Source organism: Cydia strobilella, chromosome 1 (genome assembly GCF_947568885.1).
Source record: "Cydia strobilella chromosome 1, ilCydStro3.1, whole genome shotgun sequence".
Taxonomy (NCBI): domain Eukaryota; kingdom Metazoa; phylum Arthropoda; class Insecta; order Lepidoptera; family Tortricidae; genus Cydia; species Cydia strobilella.
Window position 1 is genome coordinate 9,098,750 of NC_086041.1, and position 19,513 is coordinate 9,118,262.

At 34.7% G+C, this 19,513-nt stretch overlaps 1 protein-coding gene across 1 annotated transcript; it reads left to right on the plus strand.

The window, feature by feature from the left end:
* The first annotated feature begins 296 nt into the window (after window positions 1–296).
* On the plus strand, window positions 297–2,057 carry LOC134748309 (uncharacterized). Its single transcript, XM_063683068.1, has 3 exons — window positions 297–341; window positions 1,488–1,629; window positions 1,885–2,057. The coding sequence occupies exons 1-3, from the start codon at window positions 309–311 to the stop codon at window positions 2,055–2,057; spliced, it is 348 nt and encodes a 115-aa protein (XP_063539138.1). The 5' UTR covers window positions 297–308.
* Window positions 2,058–19,513: the final 17,456 nt, after the last annotated feature.

Below are 19,513 nucleotides of genomic sequence, written 5' to 3' on the forward strand. Positions count from 1 at the left end.
AGCCGAAAATAATTGATTCTTTTAAATAATCATCACAATAATAATCATATAGGATTAAGGGGGCATAAAAACATAATGCAACCGATAGCAGGATTTTTATTGTATTAAGTTAGGTAAAAAAGGCTTCATCGAAAGTTCAGTACCAGAAGGATTTGAATGATTATTATGATACAGATACAGAGGATAACTCTTAGTAAGTAAAGATATTTTACACATTCATGCCGAATTTTGTCTTGAGGATTATTTATTGATTTCGTATCAAAATATATTTATTATTCAAAACAAACATTATTACATTTTCAGCCTTAATGATTATTCGCTGGGCTTCGACTCACTTAAAAGTAAATATCAAATACAAAATACATTGAAAAGTAACTACACCCGTTACCAATTATAGTGATTACTTACATTAAACCTACTGTGCCTATTCAGAACCTTTAGTCACCAAACCTAAAATAAATATTTACTCTGTTAGCAGAATATAATTATGTATAGTATAAGCACCTAATCCTAATGAAATACACAAAATGCAAAAGGCATGTGCACCCCGATGGCGTGCATGTGCGCAATCTTTATGAGAGAAGGAGGCGATCAGAATCTGACGCACCGAGCGAACAAACAAAGGGAAAGAATAAAGATAAAGAACAAAGTGCATAAATCCACAAAACCAACGCATTTGACTATATGAAGTAATAGGGTCCCGTTTTACCGTTTGGGTACGGAACCCTAAAAAAGAAAGAAGAAGAAAATAAATGTATCCATAGAATAATAATCCAAAATGTTAAATATTCTGTCCGACTAAAGGCTAAAAATAAATAAAAAACCGGCCAAGTGCGAGTCGGACTCGCGCACCGAGGGTTCCATACTTTTTTGATATAAATTTCAATTTAACCTCTACGCGTTCATTTAAAATTATTAAAAATATTTTTATTATATGATGTAACTAAAAATTTACGATTTTCGCAATTTTTCATTTATCTGTGCTATAAGACGTTGCTTCGTACCAAATTTCAAGATTCTGAGTTCACGGGAAGTACCTTGTAGGTTTTGATTCCCTTGCGAGTGTCGAAAATTTGCGGAAATTTGCGGCATAAACGGTTGTATCTTTTGATTGCGTTGGCTTAGAAGTTTGATTTTTTCACAGCTCCAAGGGACAGTAGACCAGAGTATTTGATATAAATTTCATCTTGATACCTCCCCACGTTCCTGAGAAAAAGGGTCTTGACAGACAGACAGACGGACGGACGGACAACAAAGTGATTCTATAAGGGTTCCGTTTTTTCCTTTCGAGGTACGGAACCCTAAAAATAAATATTTGAGAGACGGCACACCGTTTGCGTGATATGTGCGTGCACGACTCCAGTTTTCCACGCACACGTGCATATCAACGCAAGCATTCCAGCTAAAGGGATAAACTCATATTCGCCTGACTTGCTTTCTGGTAACTGATTGGCTCATAAAACATATTAAACCTTTGGATTGCCAAGGACGAACAAGACTATTGCGCACTGGCGATGACATGCACGCACGACGGTGCGCCGGTGTACGGCATCGCGCCGGACAACCGCACCGCACGCCTCTTTCTCGACACTTGCGACGTTCACGAATATAATTGTGACCACAAAACGAGTAAGAAACGTCTACTTTATAAATTATAATAAGTACCTTATATTGTCAAGATTGTGATATGTATACAACATCATCTGGCAAAGTCACACTACGCCACTTTTATGATTATTCAAACGTTCATTAGTACAACTGTGACCATACCACGTTTTCTTCTTCAGGCACTGGCCGTTTCGATTAGTTAATCTTTGTTGTACTTATGAAATATTAATATTAATTCGAATCCTATATGGGTTAACCTTTGTCTTAACTGCACAGATTACAGGCCGTGCATCGAACACCCAGTCACAGAAATCTCAACTCGTGCAGTCAGAGATTCGGACACAGAAGAATTGTTGAAAATGAAGTTGTCGACATCGTCAAATAGTCCAAACAAAATAGCAACGATAAATGCCAAGCGTCGACGAAAAAAAATACAGGGTTTCTCATAACTACAAAACTTAATAAAAACAAGATTAGAAAGGGATAAAATATTAACATCCAGGAAAAACACTTGTTGGTAAAGCCCAATGTATGATTAAGATTTAGTCAAGAACAAAACTTATTTGATTACATTTACATAATGAAATCCAATTTAACTTTAGTATTTTATTTAATTAATAGGTTGTTAACCTAACCTCGAAGAACAGTTTTTTAATGAAGTTTACATAGTTCTTAGGTATTACAATGGATTCTAATGATATTTTGTTAATTCAGCAAAAAATAATGTAATTAATGAACATGAAGACACTTAATATTGTCTTCGGTTACCGCGATAGTTACTCATGAAATAAAACTATGAAAACGGATTATATCGCGTATATTGAATTTGAACGGGTGACCCGTTGACCACGAACGCTGTAAAGAGTTCGAAACGTCGGGATGTATTATAAATTCAATATACGCGATATAATCCGTTTTCATAGTTTTATTTCATGAAGACACTTATTTCAAAATATGTGTCGACACGCCAAATATTGGTTGATATTTGTACTTAGCGTAGAGCTTTTACCTATACTGTTTAAAAAGTATTTTATAATTTACTTGCCTCTTTCCCGTAGGTACCTACTCCTCCTTAATGCTTTCATATTACATACTTAATGTTAATACCTAGAAAGCGACTGCCAGGGAAATCAGGCCTTATCGGTATTAATCTGATTTTCTCCCTTCTCCTCTAAAAGCAACCGCTAAATATCAAATTATATAAAGTATTACATAACCTTACCTAACCTAACACCTAACAAGCTACTAGAATCTCTCCATGAAGCCATAGCTACACTTACACCAAAATCAAGAAATACATGACGATAGGTTAAATACCTAAACTTTAATGAAGATACAGGGTTATCATTGGACAAACCCTGAAATCCCATGTAGGGTTACTTCTCAGGAATGCTCTAACGATATTTTTTTTTATTAGAACAAAAGAAAAACAAATGTTTTTCAAACAAAAATTAATTCCAATGATCGACAACAAAAAGAAACATACAAAATGTGCGGCAATGATGACATTTGTCAAAAGTCAGAATCTTATTAATGTCATAAATAAAAAAGATAATCAATAAGGTCGAAGAACGTTTCATACTATTTATTACCTCAGGAGCTATTAACACATACAGGCTGCTCCAAAGTAAAAAATCCTAATTTGTTAATTTCTTCGTAACCGCTACACCGGTTGTTATGATACTTTGTATACTGATTCTAAATACCCTAATGCATATGTACATTTCGGCTTTGTCCGATGGCTAAGGACACCCTGTATAAACACTGTATTATTGAAACCTGCCACAAAAAGTGGTGGTATTGTTCTCAATCTATAAATAAGTAGGTACCTATGTTAGAACATGCTGAAATCGGTTCATGTACTTAGTGCACCCATTACAAAAGAAAAAAAATAAAGGCAAATTATTATTTTTTCTCCTTTTTTCTCTCCTAGGTTAAACTTAAGTTAACCAGAAGAAACTGTCAAAAATGCGTTTCAAAAATCCAGACAGCATTCATAATAATTTTAATTCACACTATGCCATTTTAAAATAGTAGGCGTAAGGCCGTCGAATAAATATTTACGACTCAAATACTTATTTATTCCAGATTGTATTTTTAGTTCGTTTTTATTGCTCACTACATTTTTTGAGAAAATAATTTCACAATTTTTATCCCAAAGTAGTATGCTGTTCATCAATGAACGCTGATTAGAAATGCTTTATTTTTAACCGACTTCAATTTCATAGAAGGAGGAGGTTCTGTATTCGGTTGTGGCTATTTTTTTTTTTATGTATGTTTCGTTATCTTTTGCTCATATACATTCTATACTATCCCGAGATGCATTAGAGACAAACGAACGTACTTAATATGAAAAACATTTGTGCAGCAGAAAATGATACAGACTTTTATTACCAGTAAGTACTTACAGGGAATGAAAATTCTACTAAGTTAGGTCAGTGTTATTAGGTATTAAAAAAATTAAAGGTTTATTTCAATAAATAAAATAAAATAAACTGACGTACGAGTATCAGCTTAAACTGAATAAAATAACTACTAATAAGCAGTGAATAGAGTAAGTAGTTATTGAATTGTCCTGAGCCTACTTGCTAAGTATGACAAAATATCATGTCAGAATAAAACTCCTAGCACCTTGCACCATCCCACTAACCCGGGGTTAAGAGGGAAGAATAGCTTTGCGATCTTAACGAAATAATGGTTCTTTTTCTATGAAATTTCCATTTCGGGAGAAAACGGTTTCCAAATCTTAACAAATCACTTTGATTTTGATGTCGATCGCTTCAGCATTAAATACTCTAGGTTAGGTATAGGTTTCGTTTTTTCTTTGAAACGGAAAACCTTTAAACCTAGTTTTTCATTGTGTCAATAACATACTAAAAATTAGGGACAATGAAAAATATTTAGAAGTGGCAAAACATTTTCTCTTTTTGTATGGACGAGTACGTGGTCCCTCTTAACCGGTTAAACCGTTAACCCAGTATCAAATTGTAGGTACTGGTAAACATGGTAACTCCAGGTTTAACCGGTTAAACCTGGGTTAGTGGGATGGTGCAAGTGGCGCTTAGTATTTTTTTACTGTATTAAATTCAGTCCCTACACCTACACCAAACGTATTCCTCGTTTTTTTCAGCCATGACCATTTGGAGTTGGATTCAGGCGCATGTGTTAAACGTAAATATTTAATTATTAATACTTTATTTACCCTTCGGAAATTAAAATATATTATGTACCACCACCATCTAATTCTCATCAAACGTGCTCTCACTTCTCCCTTCTATGGTAAACCGATGTCAAATATAACGAATATGTTGACCAACCAAACCATATTTTTGTCCCGACTAGTGCGATCAAAATGTTTAGTTCTTCCAGACTCTTCTACATAGCCAAAGTAAAATGTATATCGTGTCTTCTATAGGAAGATCACTGCTCACTGGCACAGTCGTGTCTGCATGACGGCGCCGAGGCTCGCGGCGTCGACGGCGATGGCCGCACCGTCCGCCTCTTCCTCGACGCCTGCGACCTGCACGAGTACAACTGCGACCACGGCACAAGTAGGATTCCCCACATACCTAATTATATTGTCCCGTCAAGGTCATGGACCGCTGCTCGCGAACGTACGTCTGTGTGCATGATTGTACTTACGTTTGGCTAAGCCCAAATACCTTTCGCCAAATTTCACTTCCTAACAAACATCGCAAGAATAGTTTCATTTCCCAAATGAATCCTAGGCAAAGTTACGCTTTGGTCAAATTATCGTTTGGCATGATTTCACTTTGTCAAATGTTACTAAGGCAAAAACTTACTTAGCAAACGTTTTATATTGGCTAATATTATATTCCAAAAAGATGTTTGATCAAATTGTCACTTCGCAAATTTGGTAAATAGGCATCTGTTAGAATTTTGAATTTATATATTATTTCTACTCAGAATCAGTAGCTATTACCATTTTTACTGACAAAAAATATCCCCAAGTTTTTGGTCTATTTCAGTACAAGCTTCTATGATCATAACATAACGGACAAGCAAAAATTGTATGAACTTTTGGGGACACCGATTTCTCGTATTAGGGTCGAAAGAGCTCGTGATCCTGACTGGAAATAATTTAAAAATTCACGATTCTTAAATATAGGTTGTGGGTTATTTTTATTAATAAAGTCATAGTACAGTACAGTACTAAAAAAAATATGTTTTTATTTAATTTTCAATCATCAAAATGTCGAAACCATACCAGTTAGACGCTTGATAGGAACAAATGGCAGTTCTGCAAACGTGAACCAACACACATAAACACAGAATAACTAATACATAAATACATTTCAAAATTAAAACTTCATACTTATATATGTAGTACAAATGTTATCGTGGGCTGGTTCACGTTTGCAGAATTCCAATATGCAGATATTAAACTATATGGGAATTCCAAGTGTAAAATGGAAAAACGGCAGATATATAATAAATTGCATAAATAAATAACTGTTTCTATAACTCAGTACCAAAAAGTGCTCACTATATTTTTTTATCAAAATAATGGTAGAAACATGTATTTGCAGCAATAAAGTCATAGTAAAATGTAGTACCAAAAATATTTACTATGTTTTTTTTACCATCAGAATGTCAAAACTCAATTTAATTAAGCGGTTATTAGATCCACACTGGCCAACGGAGCCCGAACTCGGGCTCGATGTCAAGCCCGATCATTTTTTGCAAGGGTCGTTTCTACAGTTGTGCCGTTCCCGGTAACATTCCCCATTTTGTATGGGGAATGTTACCGAGCGAGAAATTTCCCCATACAAAATGGCTCGGCTCGGCACAACTCTAGTCGTTTCCGATTCGCGAAATATTGAAATATCAGACGGAGTGTGAATGCTAAATAAATAGCCAAATTATTAATGATTTAAATTCTGTTTTTCTTGCTCTCAACTCTTAGATATGTTAATTGTATATAACTTGTGTACATATTGCATGTTGTGAGAGATTTTAGATTTAGGTGTATATTTTGCATGCTGCTATTCAGCTAAATGTGTGATACCTTTTGTCAAAGAAAGATACAACTCCGTAATAGATGGATACAGTCTAAGGAAAAAACGTGCCTCGAAAATCAAGAAAATTTGATTCTCGTTCAGAGGGCGCTACTAGTTTTGGCCTACAGTCGTATAGATGGCGTTGACGGTTTCGTTTGTTATTTAACAATTTTAACGCATATCAGTGAAAGAACATGGGTCAAAATCATCAAAATAATTAATGCAAATAAAAAAAATCATTTATCTATATTTAAATATATTTTATCGTATTTTTACAAATCTTCAATTTTAGTTTTAAAGTGTGTCGACAGATGACAGTGAATTTACTGGGGTTACAAAATTTACTATGACAGTACCGCTCTAGCTTTTGTTAACCGCATTTAACGCAAATAAAGAGCTTACATACTTACTTAAAAAACACTGCGATTATGGCGCAATGAGCACAATTTAATTTAAGATTCGTCACATATCAACCGAGTTTAGTAGGGAAAAGTTAAATAAATCATTGGTCCTTTTTTTAGTTAGGTATAGGTTATTTGTGTTAATGCTTGATATTATTTCTTTGCAGATTTCCAATTAATAACTGTAACAAGCCCGTGTACAGAAGATGAAGTTACGGAGAATATGGAAACGGTTACAGAAAATACAGAAATTGTACATTTACAGGACTCGAATCAGTAGACTCCAGACGCGGATGATTATAATTCCATGAAATTGCCACGCGATGATAACAATGTTGCCGAAGAGGGTCCACAGGATATTCAAAAATTAGACTTAAAAGAATCGTATTACAAATGAATTAAAAACAAGAACGCTATTCAAAAGCGTCTTCGCTGACCGACCGAGCGAATCGCAGTCATTTCGCAGTAATTACCTGATTTCGGCAAAGCTATGTTTGCTCAGTTTGTTTACTTAGTTTGGTGAATTTCATTCTATGCGTGTCGTACGAAGTACGAACATAGTGGGTGGTTATACTGGGTGCCTAGACTGCCTAGTCAACATGCGTTTACGCTCCGTAGCGAACGAAACGCAACTGTCTCTGTCGTACTAATATGGAGGAGTAACAGAGACGAGAGATGACTACGCTACGCTACGGAGTACAGAGCGTCAACGATTGGCACGTTGGCTAGGCACCTTCTATTACATACTACACAGTTCTTCACACCGAAACGAAACTATTGGACCGATTTCGTTAAACGGGGAGATTAATCACTTCCAAAAAGGAGCTATTTCTCTATATGAAAAAAAGTATAAGACGTAGTCGAGTCAGTTTTTAAGCTTTTCGAGTTAATATTAAATTTTAACTAAAAGTTTAAAAATTTATATTAATTAATAATTATTAGATTTTATTTTACCGCGTTGTCAGTGTTTGATTTATATATCCAAGACAAATTGCAGCTTTCTAGCACTAACGATCACGGAGCAAAGCCTCGGATGGACAGGCAGGCAGACGAACATGGCGAAACTCAAAGGATTCCTAATAGTTGACTATACGGAACTATAAACAGAAAATTTTACTTCAATAACGATAATATAAATTTTTATATGTTATATATATATTTTATATACCTCTATGTGCTAGCAACATATATGTTTGAAGTCGGTGCCAAGGTGAATGTATAATATTTTATTTTTACGTTTATGAAGTCTGTTCTTCTTTTTTTAAGGTACCTAATTTAATTTGTTAATTTTTTATTAGAAAAACATACCAAAACTAAGTAAATAATTTATTTACTTGTATCTTAAATAATATTATGTAGATTAGGTACGAAGGCATCTATCCAACAACCTTGTTTTAATTTATTATCTCATTAATTAATAACATGTTAGTGAAAGTATTCAACTAATAATAGATATGTATATATTTTGAATAAATTGCCAGTCACACAATTTTTGTGGTTGTGAGACCTCCATTGTTTTACATGTAACTTTTTAAAGGAATTCTTTATTTTTTATTTTATAGGATTGTAAGCATATGTAAAAGGCATGCACCACAACACTTTGCTGAAACAAGAAATGAATTTCAACGGCGACTAATTTTGTGTAGCCGGAACGAGGGGGCTCATTTCAAACAATTTATCAGTTAAATAATTTAAGTGTAACAAATTGATAGTAAAATAAAGTTAATGTTAGATTTAACGATCATTTTTATTTTTTAGACCAAAATAAATGTTTGTTAGAGAAATTTTATCCTGAATAATAATACTATCGATTAGTATAATAAAATAGGGAGTGTTTGTTTTTTTAATTTTAGTTGGTTCGAGTCCCGGGCGAGGCAAGCGAGTCTTAGAAAATCTTTGAATGCAGTTTTGTTTCTTTTTAAAAATAAAGGAATGTCTCCTTTAAGTAAAATGAGCCAGCTTAAGGATTAAAGGTAGTTTCCCTCCAGGGCCCGATTTATCTTTCCACACTGTATATTATACAGGATGACCTTAGCCATTGGACAAACCCTGAAATCCTCAGGACAGGTTACTCCTCAGGAATGCTCTAACGTTAATATTTTTTTAATAAGATAAGAACAAAAGATAAAAAAAATAATTGCCAAACAAAAGTTATTTTCAATAATCGACAACAAAAAGAAACATACTCTATTGGCAGTGCTTTTGACAATTTGTTCGAAAATATGCGGCAATGATGACATTTGTCAAAAGTCAGAATCTTATTAGTTTCAAAAATAAAAAAGATAATCAAAAAGGTCGAGAAAGTTTCATACAATTTATTACCTCAGGATCGAGCTAAAATACTAACACATAATATACAGGCTGCTCTAAAGCAAAAAATCGTAATTTACACCAGCTGTTATGATACTTTGTATACTGTTTCTAAATACCCTAATGCATATGTACCTACATTTCTACTTTGTCCAATGGCTAGGGATACACTGTATACCCTCTTGCTCACTGAAATTTCAGGCTTCTATCCGCAATTCAGATACAGGGGATCGGAAAATGTCCTGAATAGTGTTCTAGAAAGCGGGTAAAATTCATGACTCATACAAAACTCAAACCTGTTTTTTTTTTGCCTACATCATACAACATACAACATATTGATGCTTGTGCTTCGCTGACACTTGATTAAATACATATTTAATTTAGTGTATAGAGCACCATCTCTCGGTTATATGTTTAAGTAACCGTCCAGTTAATTGAATAACATGTCTGTATTTGCAGTATCGCGTTGACGCGGAGATAGCGTATAGTATGGCTTGAGAGTTCCAGCAAATGACAGCAGATGCCGTTATTAGGGCTGTGCTGTGCGCTGTACAGTCAAGGGCATAAATATATATACATTTCCAAAGTTTCAAAAATATGTGTTACACCTTTTAGTATGTGTACCTACCATTATGTTGTATGTAATAAATATAGTAGATCGTTAAAGGCACCCATTTCTGTCGAGGTAGTTTGGCGCTCGAACGCAATGGTGCCTTTCACCCGAGTTAAACACTACTTTTCATATCGAATGCGAGGAAACCAAACATTTATTTACACTTTCGACTAAAACACCCAGACTTTTAACCAACTGTGGAAATTCTCCGCTCTCGGGTCGCTCGGGAGGGGCCGCAGTCATCGCAGCACCATATTCGCGGCGTTCGAGGGGAGCCCGCGATATCGCGGCACCATAGTCGCGGTGCACAGTCGCTGTCCGCGTAGGGGATGCGACATGCGCGCGAGGGGCTTCAGCTTCCAGACCCCTGAAAATATTATTATTAATTAATTATATAATGTATTTTCATGATTAAAGGCAGCTTTAGACTTACGGGGCGGGCCCACGGCGTTCGCGTTCGCAACGAGATCGCCCACGTAGGACACTTCTATAGGTATGAAAGGATTGATTCACCCGGCGCCGCATCGCTTCGCTTCGCTTTCGCGTATTGTTCGCCTACGTAGTACGCTGTGTAAGTAACATTTCAAGACATTGTTGTCACATTTATCTTAATTCTTATTTTAATTGTTTAATTGGGTAGGTAAAGTTTTTTGAAGATAGGCAAATTATATTTTTATCCGATAGTATGCAGCTCTTTCATTTTTATTTCGTATTATTTATTAAATATATTTTTTTAAGTGACCGAGATGACGTTTGTGAAATTTAATAGCAGATCAGGCACTGCAATGCCTGTGCACGTGATTTAATTGATGAGATAGAAAAAAAAACGATGTCAAGTCAACTGTCAGTGTCACTTAGCTGTCATTGCCGAAAAATAACCTCAGAATAATAACTAAAGCATATTCTGATGCGATTTAGTGTTATCATATGGTTATCATTGAGATTTTCGACGACCTCAGCACGAGCCACGGACTTCTGATTCCCCACGACATCTGCGAGTATTTGAACAAAGATTAAATCTACTTTCGACAACTTGGCACTGCATATTGGACGTTTTCTTGCCTTCACGACGACCCGACCCTTGCGCAGACCCTGGACTGAGTTTTGCAAGAAGGATGAGCGAGTTTATGCGAGCAGATTGTACAAACTTGACCCACATGGACCTAGTTATGATTTTAAATTATTATCATAACAGTGATAAGCACAATGCCGCCGAAATTAGAGGAGCGAAGGCCCTCCTGTACGTATCAGTGAAATACATACATTAAACATTTTGGTATTTATATTTTACCTGCAATGTTTAGTCTACATATACACCTTAAACCTTAACTTCATTCATTTTTTATTGTTTTAGGCATCAAGGAACGGATATGTGGAAAATAATGTAGGCTATGTCGAAATAAAAAGAAGCAACACAGAATGTATTCTTCGGGCTAAAGTTGTACCGGAGACCAAATTAAGAAAAAAAAAATTTTTATATTGTGACCGTTCACTTAGACGAAAAAAATTATATTGTCAATGATGCATCATTTGATAGTGAGGATTGCCCTGCATCAGCTGGTAAATAAAGTCTTATAATAAGTGCCCAAAGGCACACAGAATCGGTTATCGAGACACCCCGAGACAGGCCGAGAACGAGTGTGTACAGCCCACATTAAGGTTTTGTGTAACCCGTGCGAAGCCGGGGCGCTATAAATGTTTATTTAATTTTACCCATTTACCAAAAATCCTAGATCTTATAAAGGAATACCTAGTGCCTAAATGCCTGAATCTCAGAATGTATTTTTTTTTTCAAACTTCAAATCATTGTAGTGTAGTGATACCTAAATCTTTAATTAGGGGAGAGTGGGTCACAGTGAATTACTTTTTCAGACGGTTAATAAAGTGAATATTAAGTACTATAATAACCTACGTTTTATTCTTGTTCTTCATTTCTACAAAATATTTAGATTTGTATTAAAATGGCCCTTGTTTGACGCAGGTATGTACATACCTTACCGTTCGAAAAATGGGCCCCTGGTATTTGTGTGTTGAGCAATCGTTATTTGTTTTACAAGGGGGCAAAGTTGTTGTTTAAAGTGGAATTTTGAGCGTAGCAAGGGTTTCAAAGCACGAGGATTAAACAAATTTTGCCCCCGAGTGAAACACAAAAATTTTCACCACACCAACCCGAAGAAAATATTAACCATCAAACAAGACCAAATCCAAATGATCATTCAAAATCATCATTTAAAAGTCAATTCCACCAGCTAACCTAAGGAAGCAACTCAAAATTTGCATCTGATTACTTTGCCCCACATGTGGATAAAGTACAACTTTCTCATCAGTTTTTGAATAATCAAGAGAGATATTGTTCCTGACTCATGGGTGTTTTCTATGTATATGAGTATGTATTATCTATATTGGTATGTTGTATATTGTCTCCTAGTACCCTTAGTACAGTCGTCATCAGATATATCGGAGCGGCCGATGTGCTCAAAAATATCTGAACACATACCCTCACGCCTTGCAATAAAGATGTGCTCAGATATTTGTGAGAACTTTAGCCGGTCTGATATATCTGATGGCGACTGTACTTACAAACTTTTCTTAGTTTGGGGCTAGGTCGATCTTCGTGTTTCGTGTAGGATGTCCCCTAATACTTATTATATGATTTATTTGATAAGTGTTTGTTTATTATAAAAGGATATTCATTTGTGGATTTATATAATAAAACGAGACAAAAATTACTTGATTTTTATTATACTGCTTTGCAAGTTTACTAGAGCACATGCTATCAAAACGGCTTCATCTACATACTTGACATGATTATGGTTTACAGTCGAGTGAGGTTCCAAGAATGCGGATTCCCTCAACCGCCGTATGACATGTTCCATGTGTACCCGCAAGCTGGCGATCACTTTGGTTTGTATTACCTCGGCTTTGGAAGGTGTCTCTTTCGAAGTAACAGTTGCAAGCAGTTTCCTGAAACGATAAAACTTTTGTTCAATAACATTTAAAAATGTTTACTTATTAACCTTAAGATCAATACTGTCACTAACACAAAATGATCCAAGGTGGTTGTGAGTAAATTAATAACACAAGCCTTAAAGAACTTGTTTAAAGTGATTTTAAGTTTTTAAACAGCATTCCTTAAACTGCAGCTAGAGGGTTATGATTTTAGACAGTAGTAGCAATGTGTAAAAAATATGTAATATTTGACAAATGAAGAATAATGATGTTAACGAAAGAACACGGCAACTTTGTAGCCAAAAAGGACCTACATTAAAGACTACAATCATCTACTATGGGAAATTTTCTATGAAAAGGGACCTTATTGTCGATGGCGCTTACGCCGCACAGCGTCGCGCGGCATTGTATTTTTATCGGAGCTTCGTTTATAATGGCGTAAGCGCCATCGACAATAAGGTCCCTTTTTATAGAAAATACCACATATGTAGATTATTATAAACAATACTTACATTGATATGGTCCTCACATACATATAAGTTGCGTTTTGGGCAATATATCTCTAATGCTTGGCACCAAATCGCTTGTAAAGACTTTGGTATGCTTAAATAAGCCGACGTGGTAAAGTCTCGTCTGCGCTTCTTACACGACGGCACAAAACACTGAAGTTCATCCCTGTAATATTGTAGATCCATTCGTGCGTTTTCAGATTCTGGTTCCATGGTGTCTGTGATCTTTATTTACTAATTTATCAGTCCAAGGGTCAGCGCAGGGGTCGGGTCGTCGTAAGGGAAGAAAACGTTGTCCAATAAGCAGTGCCAAGTTGTCGAAAGTAGATTCAATCTTTGTCCAAATACTCGCAGATGTCGTGGTGAATCAGAAGTCCTTGGGTCGTGCTGAGGTCGTCAAAAATCTCAATGATAACACTAAATCGCAAAACGCAAGGTAACAGAAAGGTTGGGCCGTTATTTTTATTTTTTCGGCAATGACAGCTAAGGCTAAGTGACACTGACGCTGACAGTTGTCATCGTTTTTTTTTCTATCTCATCAATTAAATCACGTGCACAGGCATTAGTGCGATCTGCTGTTAAATTTCACAAGCGTCATCTCGGTCACTTAAAAATATATATTTAATAAATAATACGAAATAAAAATAAAAGAGCTGCATTTCCGTGATCGTTATGACGAATACTATCGGATAAAAATATAATTTGCCTATCTTCAAAAAACTTTACCTACCCAATTGTTACTCATCCTACAGCATATTTACAAAAGAATTTTCTATCTGTAAATCTGACTTAAGACAGATAAGACTTATCATTTGTTTTGATGCAAGACGTAAAGGAGAATAAAGGTTTCAAATACCTACTTTAAATAATTATCTAAAGAATGGAGTTTAGTAAATTTTATGTAACTATATCTGCCAATTTCACTTTAAGAGTTTATTGTACCTACATCATTTGGGAAACGAACTGATACTCTTCTAATTAACTTAACAACCACCGCAAGGAAACTTGCTTTTACGTAAACTCATCGCATCGAAATCGGTCCATCCGTTTGAGAGTTACGATGCCACAGACAGACACACAGGCATTAGTGTCAATCATATAGGTAACACCTCTTTTTAGACTAATTTTACGGTTTCACTCACGCTTTTTGCTTTTGCTTTAATGTTAGTAGGTAGGTAATATCTCTCACGATATCTTATACCCTTAAACGAGCAATTCTTGTATATATCTATGAATGAATGAGTATAAACATATATTTCTATATATTTCGGGGATCTCGGAAACGGCTCTAACAATTTCGAATATGTCGCTCGGGGGCGAAAAATCGATCTAGCTAGGTTTTATTTCTAGAAATGTTTCTTTTTTGCGTCGGGGGGGGGGGTGAGTAATGTATGATAAAACTATCATTCCGAGATGTGGGAATCACCCGTATCTAACCATAAATAATGACTCAGGCTAGGTCCGGGCCCGGGCCGAGGTTTCCGGCACTTATTTTTCTATGACAGGTGATCAGTGATCCCATGATGCTTTCTATAGAAAACTGAAGTGTCGGGCGCCCCAGCCCGGGCCCGGACCGTTGTAACGTGAGTCATTCTTAATTGTCATAAGTACCTATATACGATCTACTGATGACTGACAACAAGCAATACAAGCATATTATAACAATAAGGTATGTGTCATAATGAAAAGAACAAACATCCGTGGGTGAAACACATCGTATGAGTATTCATATATGTATTTCCCCAAAACAATTAGGTCATTTCGGTTAACAAGAATAGTAATAATAAAACATACTGTTCAACTTAAGTAGTAGTTTAGTGCTAAGTAGCAGTTTTTGGTACTACAAATAACTGCAAATAATATGAATAAAATATTGTAAAGAAAACTCACTAGTTACCTACTCATATATTAAATACGAATAGGCAACTGTATTTTAATTACGCCAAAATTTAGACTCGTCACTCGTTTATATCCCCCAATTTATAATATCTATTCCCAACAGCTATATTCCTTATCGTATTTATTTATTTAAATTTTGTTTCAAACAACTAGACCCATATTACAAATACCTTATAAACTAACATACATAAAAACATTTCATTAAATTAAGCAATTAACACTATTTATAACGGCGCGCGGCGTGGCTCTAATGTAAATTAAGCAATTAACACTATTTATAACGGCGCGCGGCGTGGCTCTAATGTAAATTTGTGTCTAAAACAATACTTTGAACACTATCTTGTATTATCGAAATAAAATGTGTAAAAATAGTTTTCTGTTACCTACTAAAATATATATAGTCATACTTGTTATGAACAAAATGCTGCACTTCATGATAAAAGCAAGCCGCTTTGCACAGTGATAGTAGGGACCAAACTGAGCGATTTGACCCGCAGCAGCGGCAGTTTCACCCCTTAGGAACAGAGATGGCGCCACTTCTTTAAAAAATATTTCAAAAAATTCTACAAGCTAAACCAATGAACCGATTTAAATGTTTAATATCTCAAATGAAAGCGCATTATATACATTACTTTTAAAAAAATACTCAAAAAATATATACTGATTATTTTCGACAAAAAACGGCATCTTAAGTTTTTTTTTTTACTCGATTGATAGTTTTTAGTTGGTTTCTCAAAAAAAATGTATGGAACATGAATAGCTTAATACATGTATATATTACTGAATAAATAACAAGTATTATAAAAAGAACCCGACACCGATACCTCTCATACTTCACGAAATATAAAAGTTTTAATGTGAGTGTAAATTTCTTCAAAATATATTTCAAAAAATTCTACAAGTTTAACTATTTGACTGATTTCAATGTTTAATATCTCAAATAAAAGCTCATTATATACATTACTTATAGAAAAATACTCATAAAACATATACTGAACCCTTTTGGCAAAAAACGGCATCTTAAGTTTTTTTTTTACTCGATTGATAGTTTTTACTTGATTTCTTAAAAAAAATATTATGGAACATGAATAGTTTAATAAATATATATATAGTACTGAGTATATAAAAGTATTACAAATAAACCCGACACCGATACCTTTCATTCTTCACGAAATATTTAAGTTCAATTATGCACGTTCTTACAAATAAATTCTTTAAAAGAAATCTTCAACCGCAGTAAGTGCACTGATTTTAATATGAAATGTGTCAGATGAAAAGAAATCACCCAATTTATTTTAATAAATAAAAAATTAATAAATAATACTGAATAAAGTTTTTTCCTGGTGCTGAATTACAAAAAAATATAACAAATCTAAAATTAGGAATTATTTTTATTTAAAGTGACTACATTTGTAAACAAAAAACTTAAATGTCCTCTTCGGGTTCACCGGTAGATGTAGAACTGAAAAAAAAAAGTCGTTTTGAGAAGTACTCGTACCATTTCAATACTACAAAATCACCGATCATACATGAACTGGTTGCTGTAGATTACTGTTGGATAATTTTTGTGCCTGAAGATTTACTGTTGAATTATTTTTGTGCCTAGTTGATTACCATTAAACCTATAATTTTGTGCCAGACCTATAATCAGTGGTCAGCATGCAAAATAACTCTGGATTGAAAATTACATTAACTTACTTTTGATTTGTACAGGCACCTTTGCATGATTTACACTGGGCTGTGCATGCTAAGCTGACGCGACGACACTCACAACGCATAGTTTCGCAGCCAGATTTGCAGCCACAATGGTCCAAGAGGCTTAATTGAAACCAAATCGCTGAAACTGCCGACCATTCCAGAGTCCAACTCTCTTTTTCCTCAGTCCATCCCCAAGAAGATGGATATGGTATGGAAACTTCTGGTTTCATAGCGTTTCCCCAAATATGGCCCGCTTGGTAAGCCGCTCGAAGTGCATGTTTATAGAGAGCAGCTGATGTAGGTGGCAGGCTTGTCACAAGCTTGTTTTTTGAAGCAAACAAATATTTGTGAACTTCATTTACGTTTATGTGTTCCGTTTGGCCAAACAATAAGACAAATCTAGGGTTACTTTATACTAAAATTAAAATATGTAGTTACACACCTGACAACTGACAAAATCAAAAACTTAAAAGTTGACATACTCCTATTTTCCCGTCTTTTTATAGTGGCCAGAAAAAGGCAGCTTGATCTGAACGAATTCTTCCAGTACGAAAACCAAATTTGTCCACCTTCGTTGTCAGTCAATGGAGGGCGTCGTTCAGGGAACAAATCTGATTTGGCCGAGAAATTAGAACCTGCCAACCCTGCCACCTACATCAGCTGCTCTCTATAAACATGCACTTCGAGCAGCTTACCAAGAGGGCCATATATGGGGAAACGCTGTGAAACCAGAAGTTTCCATACCATGTACATCTTTTTGGGGATGGACTGAGGAAAAAGAGAGTTGGATTCCGGAATGGTCGGCAGTTTCAGCGATTTGGTTTCAATTAAGCCTCTTGGACCATTGTGGCTGCAAATCTGGCTGCGAAACTATGCATTGTGGGTGTCGTCGCGTCAGCTGGCCATCCACAGCCCAGTGTAAATCATGCAAATGTGGCTGTACAAATCAAAAGTAAGTTAATGTAATTTTCATTCCAGGGTTATTTTGCATGCTGACCACTAATTATAGGTCTGGCACAAAATTATAGGTTTAATGGTTATCAACTAGGCACAAAAATAATTCAACAGTAATCTACAGCAACCAGTTCATGTATGATCAGTGATTTTGTAGTATTGGAATGGTACGAGTACTTAACAAAACGACTTTTCTTTTTCAGTTTTACATCTACCGGTGAACCATATAATTTGACATCACCTAATAATAATTAGTTGCCCCATTATTTTTGTATTTAATACACTGACAATTATCTGATTCAATTCGGCTTATATGTATAGAAACTTTACTACTAAATTGACCTACTTTTATATTATACACATAGATTTAAGATTAGATCCTAAGTATGCATGTAATATTGCTATGCCCCCACGGGGTCCATGTGGAACTACCAAGAATTTGTTATACCTATAAAACCATGGTTGCAATAAATAAATATGAAATATGAACCCAAAGAGGACATTTAAGTTTTTTGTTTACAAATGTAGTCACTTTAAATAAAAATAATTCCTAATTTTAGATTTGTTATATTTTTTTGTAATTCACCACCAGGAAAAAACTTTATTCAGTTTTTATTTATATTTTTTTATTTATTAAAATAAATTGGGTGATTTCTTTTCATATGAAACATTTCATATTAAAATCAGTGCACTTACTGCGATTGAAGATTTCTTTTAAAGGATTTATTTGTAAGAACGTGCATAATTGAACTTAAATATTTCGTGAAGAATGAAAGGTATCGGTGTCGGGTTTTTTTGTAATACTTTTATATACTTAGTACTATATATATATATTTATTAAACTATTCATGTTCCATAATATTTTTTTTAAGAAATCAAGTAAAAACTATCAATCGAGTAAAAAAAAAACTTAAGATGCCGTTTTTTGCCAAAAGGGTTCAGTATATGTTTTATGAGTATTTTTCTATAAGTAATGTATATAATGAGCTTTTATTTGAGATATTAAACATTGAAATCAGTCAAATAGTTAAACTTGTAGAATTTTTTGAAATATATTTTGAAGAAATTTACACTCACATTAAAACTTTTATATTTCGTGAAGTATGAGAGGTATCGGTGTCGGGTTCTTTTTATAATACTTGTTATTTATTCAGTAATATATACATGTATTAAGCTATTCATGTTCCATACATTTTTTTTTGTCGAAAATAATCAGTATATATTTTTTGAGTATTTTTTTAAAAGTAATGTATATAATGAGCTTTCATTTGAGATATTAAACATTTAAATCGGTTCATTGGTTTAGCTTGTAGAATTTTTTGAAATATTTTTTAAAGAAGTGGCGCCATCTCTGTTCCTAAGGGGTGAAACTTGCGCTGCTGCGGGTCAAATCACTCAGTTTGGTCCCTACTAGCACTGTGCAAAGCGGCTTGCTTTTATCATGAAGTGCAGCATCCGGGCAAAAAATGGCCATAACAAGTATGACTAATAGTTGGATAGGTCTTTTTTAAACGAATAGGTGTCTTTAACTACAATTTTTTCATAAAGTGA

What these genes read in the sequence shown, in the direction of transcription:
- LOC134748309 (XM_063683068.1), top strand. Translation starts at nt 309, where the DNA reads ATGATTATTCGCTGGGCTTCGACTCACTTAAAA. An exon ending in GGGCTTCGACTCACTTAAAA is followed by an intron (nt 342 to 1,487) that starts GTAAATATCAAA and finishes TGGATTGCCAAG; the next exon opens with GACGAACAAGACTATTGCGC. An exon ending in TAATTGTGACCACAAAACGA is followed by an intron (nt 1,630 to 1,884) that starts GTAAGAAACGTC and finishes TTAACTGCACAG; the next exon opens with ATTACAGGCCGTGCATCGAA.